This window comes from Equus quagga, chromosome 8 (assembly GCF_021613505.1).
Source record: "Equus quagga isolate Etosha38 chromosome 8, UCLA_HA_Equagga_1.0, whole genome shotgun sequence".
NCBI lineage: Eukaryota > Metazoa > Chordata > Mammalia > Perissodactyla > Equidae > Equus > Equus quagga.
This window is the reverse complement of record NC_060274.1, coordinates 118,028,343-118,035,428: the sequence shown is the minus strand read 5'-3', so window position 1 is coordinate 118,035,428 and position 7,086 is coordinate 118,028,343. Positions and strand designations below refer to the sequence as shown.

The 7,086-nt window shown below is 45.3% G+C and overlaps 1 protein-coding gene across 1 annotated transcript in view; it reads left to right on the top strand.

The window, feature by feature from the left end:
* The first annotated feature begins 6,581 nt into the window (after positions 1–6,581).
* MKRN1 (makorin ring finger protein 1) overlaps positions 6,582–7,086 on the top strand; it is a 27,046-nt gene continuing 26,541 nt past the window's right edge. Inside the window, exon 1 of the mRNA XM_046669664.1 lies at positions 6,582–6,948. Within this exon, the coding sequence (XP_046525620.1) occupies positions 6,764–6,948 (185 nt within the window). The 5' untranslated portion in view covers positions 6,582–6,763. The remainder of the gene's footprint in view (positions 6,949–7,086) is intronic.

Sequence of the window (7,086 nt, the reverse complement as noted above, 5' to 3'; positions counted from 1 at the left end):
AAAAGAGAAGCTGGAAACATTATTAGCATTTTTTGCCCCTCCCTGAGAGAATGTCCTCAAACAGCAAACACTATGTGGTCAGCACAAAGGCTTTTGGGGTGGAAGGGCTGAGACACCCGGCCATTTAAAGAGGAGGTGCTGAGCCTGCTCCAAGCTTTCCTAAAACTTTGATTCCTAGCCTTTTGGAGCAGGAAGGGGAGATGGAGCCAGGGAAAGGCCCCACAAGTCTAAATTTGCATTCATTCCTGCATCCATCCATCAGCTTATCTATTCATTTGTTTACTCAACAAATATTTTGATCCCCTCCTCTGAGTCAGGCACTGAGCTAGATGCTGAGGAGAAAGAGCTTGGAGCATTGTGTGTGGATGGGGGTGGGGGTGGGTAGAGGTGGAGGTCCCTCCAAAATGTTCGATGTTAAAAATAAAAATGACAGAATTTTAAAAATTGGACAATCAGATTCTAAACTTAATATGTAAAAGTAAATAAGTGAGAACATTTCTGGAAAAAAAAGTAATATAGCCCTAACAGATATTATGTACCTTCAATAATAGTATGATCCTAGGATTTAAATAAAAAGAACAAAACAGGAAGTTCGCAAACAGACTTGAATACAAGAATTTCACATGCCATAAAGATGGCACCTCAAGCCCATGGAGAAACAATGAAGAACTCAATAAATGTTGCTGGGACAACTCGGTAACCATCTGGGAAAAATCAAAATTGTTGTCACACCTAACACCTTGTACCTGGACAAATTACAAAGGAATCACAAATTTAAGTGTAATAAATCAAACCATGAAATTAATTAGGAAAAAACCACAAGTGAATACTTTAATAACCTCAGAACAGTGAAGACTTTTATGATACAAAATTCCGAAACTATAGAATTAGGCTGCATCAACAAAAATAATTTCCACATGGCAAAAATCACAAGAAGAATCAAAACACCAACAGCGAGCTGAGAAACATATTTGCAGTTCTTGAGAAACAAAATAATAATTTCCCTAATTCCACGTGTAGGGGAGGAAGACCATTTCCTCTACTGGCTCTAGGTCGTTCTGGCTGGGCTACAAATTAAATTGACATGCGACAGAATAACAGGAGAAAAATCAAACAAAGCTTTAGAACATGTATAGATGGGAGACACTCAGGAAAACTGAGTAACTCGCTGAAATGGCGGAGCTGCCAGCTTAAATATCATCTTCAGCTAAAGACAAAGGAGGACGTTGGGGGTAGTGGTTTGGGACTTCAAAGAGGAGGAAAGCAGTTCACATGGAAATGGAAAAGTAAATGTTTGGTAGACAGAACTTTGATAAGGATGGGCTTAGCAAGGACCCTCACAGTCTACTGATACCCAGAGTTATCTATGGTGATGGCCTGTCCTGGGGACAGACCTTCTATCTTTAATTCTTTTAGGCAATTAGGGGGAAGGTCAAAGTTTCTTTCAGAGTCCCTTGTCCTTAAAAATAATCAAGCCAAAGAGACACATTTTGAGGTGGCCATTCTGATCCCCCCACACCTATAATGTGCTCCTACAAACTGATAAAGACCAATGACCTAATAGAAAAATGCACAAAGGATATGAATACATAGAAAAGGAAATGAAATATCTCTCAAACTTGGGAAGAATAAGAGAAATGGCAAAGAAACTATACTGAAATGTTATTTTCCCCATCAGATTGGTAAATATCCAGAAGTTTGGAGGCTCATTGGGTTGGTGAGGTTGTTTGCAAATGGGTGCTCTCATGCGTTGCTGGTGGGACTATATATTGGAACAACCTGTAGGGAGGATGTTTTCATATAATTTAATGTGACTAACGCCCATACTCTTTGATCCAGCAATGCCAATTCTAGGAGTTTATCCTACAGATATAATCTCACATGTGCAATATATCATACATACAATGTTATTCATTGAAGAACAATTTATTATGACAAAAGACTGAAACAAACCATTGTCCATAATAGGGAACTGGTCATATAAATTATGGTACAGCCACACAACAGAGAGCTATGCAACTATAAAAAGAATGAAGATTTCCTTTGGGTTCTGATATGGAAAGAGGTCCAAAATACATTGGTTGTTAAGTGGGATGCGGGCAAGTGTATAGTATGCCACTAGTTTTACTTAAAAGAGGAAAAAATACATAGACATATTTGTTTGAATATGCATAAAATAATCTCTGGAGGGGTATACAAATTAACTACTAACAGTAGTTGGCTATGGGGAAAGAAGTTGGGTGGCTGGGAAGAAGAATTTTTACAGTGTCCCTGTTACAGAAAAAATAATAGTTTAGCTGTCAAAGAAAAAACTATGCAATGACCTTTGTGAAAGCATGGCAAGACAGACTTTATTTAAGGGGCACCATCACAATGGGTATAGGGACCACTGCGGTGGGGTCTTGCAGTGGGGAAGAATACAGCTTGGGTAAGTGGGAATTCATAGCCAAGAAGCAGGATGGAGGGTCGGGGGCGGCTGGGGAGGCGGGGTGGGGGGGGGGGGGGGGGGGGGGGGGGGGGGGGGGTGGCGGTCAGTGGATGGCAAATTCCAAGAGGAGACGTCAGGGGTAAGGGAAGATTCTGGCTAAACCGTCCTAACAGGATTCTTGCTGAAGACAGGCCAGGATGATCAGATATCATGTGAGGGATAGGTCGGTGGAAGATAACAAGCCCCATCAGATATGGAGGGTGATCAGATATGGGGGATGGAGGAATCTGGCTAAACCAATTTAGCAGGATTTTTGCTAAAACTGGAAAATGCGGAGATGAGCACAGAAGTCCAAAAAACGAGGCCTAGATGAAAATTCAGGGAAGTCTGAGTAGAATTTGGTCAAGGAGAAAATCTTTGTCATGCCTTTTTCTATTTTTAAAAATATTTAACTCACATGACTGCATTGTTATGAAAAAATGTTTTATACAAACCAAAAATTAACTCAACACTTAATACAAAATGATTCATAAATTGTGGGAGATAATATTTATACTTAAAAAGGCAGAGAACCACTGACCCACATGAGAATACGAACTGTTTTTACAGGGACCAAATCATTATTTAAACCCCCTGTGGAAAGAAAATAACACACAGATTAACGTTGTATTTATCGTGTCTCTCCAACTTCATCTTCTCAGATTTAATGGGGCAAGGTAATCTGTGCTTGTCCTACCTCCAAAGCTTGTTGTGAGGCTCGAACCAGAGAAGGCAGGGGGAAGGCTTTTGACAACCATGCATGGCTCTAATGTAGGGTTACCACATAAGATATAGGATGCCTTGTTATCTTTGAAGTTCAGACAAACAATGAATACTCTTTAAGTATAAGTACATCCTACGCGATATTTGGGATATACTTATTTTAAAAGCCAATTTGTTGTTTAGCTGAAGTCCAAATTTAACTGGCCACCCTGTATTTTTATTTGCTAATTTAGCAACCCTATTTTACTATCATATAACAACAGTAATGGAAACAGTACTTATCTAGCAGTTACTAAGTTCAGTGACTGTATATATGAAGTTAATTGATACTTATAAGGAAAGTATATTATTAGCCGTATTTCACCAATGAGGAAACTGAGGCGGTACCTTGCCCGATGTCACACAGCTACTGTGTTCAGGCACTCAGGTTCTCTCATGATTCCTATATAACCGGGATTTTCTGCTCAGGCCTGACGTTAACCCTCCTTTCAGTTCCCTGATGAGTTCACTGCACCCTCGCTGTCAACCATGCAACATTTTTGTTTTAATAAATATGATCTCTATACACAGGAAGGAACTAAAGCCTTGCACAAAATTGTGAAGGAGATCCCCCCACCCCCTTTCTTGTTAGTTCTCCTTTCTCCCCTTCCCTTGTCTCTGCCACGTGTTCCTAAGCTGGCCTGGTCCCCCAGTCAGCAGAGGTGGATAAAGGGAGGGCTCTTGGGGGGTCCTCTCCAGAATATGGGCATCCCTGTCTGGACTTGGGCATCTGAGAAGGCCTTAATAATCGGAGAAAGTTCTTGATGCCCTCACTTCACACCACGTGGGTGGCTGTTACTCTGCTTATAATTAAGAACCGGGCTGGTTGGGCAGCCCAGTACAGCAGAATCACTAATAAATATTTCATGAGTGAAGAAATGCATTAATTGCTCTTGTGCTGACCTTTTCTCCTAGTAATCTAAAACAGAGATGACTCTTTGTTTAGTTTATTTTGTTTCCCTGTAATACAAAACATCATTATTCCTATTGGTGTGGATGGTGAGCCAAGGCATAGTAATTTTTATAACATCAGTAATTTTTACAACGTTTTTATAACATTGCCCAATGAATGAAACCTACCCTATGCCAGGCACCATTCTAGGGGCTCGGGGTACATCTGAAGGAAACAGGTAAAGATCGCTGCCTCCTAGAGTTTATATTCTAGCTAGGAGAGATGGGGAATAAATAAACATAACAAATATGCAAATTGTATAGTAAGTTAGGAGGTAAATACTATAGAATAAAGAAAAAATAGAGTCGAGTCGGGATCAGGAGGGTAGGGGCTGAGGAAACAGCTTGCAATTTTTAAAAAGCAGTCAGAGGAGAAATTGAGATTTGAGAGTTTCTTGTTAAGATTTGGCAAAAGCTGGGAGGTGCTTGCCAAGGACATAACTGCGTGATGAGGTTGTGTGAGAGGGTGACTCCTGTGTTCGGGTCAGCACGAGCCCAGAGTTCCTGGAGAGAAGTGAGACAGGGGCAGAATAGCAATGAGATCTGAGAAGGGGAGAGGCCACATCACACATGACCTAGTAAGGATTTACCTTGATTGAAACCCTACTTGGACTACTGAGCAGAGTGACACATCACTCTGGATGCAGGGGCGACTGGGAAGATCCATAATTCAGAACTCACGCTGATTGGGCACGTGCGGGCTTAGGGACATCCCTGGGTCCCATCCTCCCTCCATCTTAAAGTTCAGGCCCAGGGCCTTTCCAAGTGTGTCGTTGAGACTCAGATCTTTCATGATCTCATATGATCGCACTGAGGGCTCTGAGCTGGGTGCCACTGCTTCCAGCTGAGGGCAGCAGTAAAGTGACAAAAAGAATCCATAATTTACAGGAGGATTTTCCTAAATTGAAGATTTAAGTGACCATTTTTCTTAACATAAAGTTTAAGTGCTTGCATCCACCCACCAACATTACTTAACTGATAAAGCCTAACAGATAGAGACTACCAGGAATACACCTGTAGTCCAACAAAGTTAAACTTATTAACTTGCCACAGCGGGGGAGACCAGACAGCCGAGCAATGGTGGGCATCTTGGAAGGGCAGTAGGGAGGGGCCTCTTATAGGGCTGAAGCTGGTGCTGGGTGATTCTGGGGAAGAGACAAGCAGGAGAGACCAGCTCTGGACCGGGTGCTGTCAGGAGGTGGAGTGTCTGGGAACTGGGTGTCTCAGCAATCTTTGTTTGGGAGGTTGGAGGGAAAAATGAAGTGGGGTTGGAAGATATTAGTAAAAAAAGCTGTAATTATTCAAAAGAAGGGGATTGTTAGTCTTTTTGCTGAATGGTGTGGCCTTGGGAGAAACATTGTTTTCTGTTGGTTTTGCCACTGTCTTTGTTTGTGTCTCTTGGGTACATCGTAGACTGATTATCAGTGGGACGGATTTTCACTTTCTCAAGGTAGACAGACTATAGAAAAGCAAATTGAGGGCTTATGAAAAGTGCCTGTGGAAGCTCAGGATTCAGTATGCACCATCTGAGAGGACAGTGGGCATTAATGGGGAAATAGGATTAAACACATTTTAATTTTCATAGTTTTACAAATAACTCAGAAGCTGGGATATCCTAGACACCTTTTGTTAGTTAGTCTCTTTAATGAAGAAGTGTTAACTGTAGTATGAAAGCACAGTGTTAAGAGTTTTCCATGGACTCTCATTTAACTTTCTGAACGACCTCTGGGATAGGTACTATTATTATTTAAACGTTACTATTATTAGTATCATTATTATTTTTGCAGATGGAGAAAGCAAGAGCACGAAGAGGTAAGTTAATTTGCTCAAAGACACATAAATAGGAACGGGAGAAGCCGGGAGATAAGGAAGGCAAGCTGATCCAGAGCCTTGCGAAGCCCCCGCATTCTTCTCTTGGGGGGCTTCGAGATCACACCTCTGATCAGAGGAATGAGAACATTTATTGTTTCCTATGTACGAGGCACTAAACTCAGTGATCGCCACGCATATCGTATAATCCTCACAGCAACCCTGTGAGGTAGGGCCTACTATCATCCCCATTTTAGAGATGAGGAAACAGGCTCCGAGATAATGGGTGTCCAGGCTGAGTTCCTACAGCTAGTAATTGATAGAGCCACTAAATGGGTAAGCCTGGATTCAAGCCCAGGTCCCAAACTCCCTCCTCCTCGCCCTCCACTGCACCAGCCTCTGCTGGGAAGTCCTCCTCCGGGTCAGCGCTCTGGAAATTCGTACTTTGGTTCCCAGGAGGTGGAGCCCAAAGGGGGAGCCCCGAGGGGGGCGTGTCCACCTGGCGGAGACCAGCCGCGCCCCGCCCCTCGCCGGCGGAGCTGCCTCGTCCGCCAATCAGAGGGCGCGGGGGGCGGGCCGCGGGCGCCCGGGCTCCGGCCCGCAGATCGGGCGGCCAGAGCGCTGGGAGACGCGACGCGGGGCCGAAGGGAGCGAGCGGGCGCCGCGGTCTCCCTCCCCTCCCCTCCCCTGGCCTCGCCGCCTTCTCCCCGCAGCCGGCCCGGAACTATGTGATCCCGGAAGTTCCGGTGCCACTGCTGTGTGGGATAAACAGTAATGGCGGAGGCTGCAGCTCCCGGAACAACAGCCACACCATCAGGAGCAGGAGCGGCAGCGGCGGCGGCGGCGGCGGCCTCCCCCACCCCTATCCCCGCGGTCACCTCCCCGTCCCCGGGGGCGGGGGGCGGGGGAGGCGGCAGCGACGGCAGCGGCGGCGGCTGGACTAAACAGGTCACCTGCAGGTGAGACGCGGCGCGGCCGTGCGCCGGGGCGGGGAGGGGGCCGCGGCCGCGGAGGAAGGGGCGGGCGGCGGCCGGGGGCGGGCGGAGCCGGCGGGCAGCCGGCGTGTCGCCGCCGTCCCCGTCCCGGTCCCCGCAGCC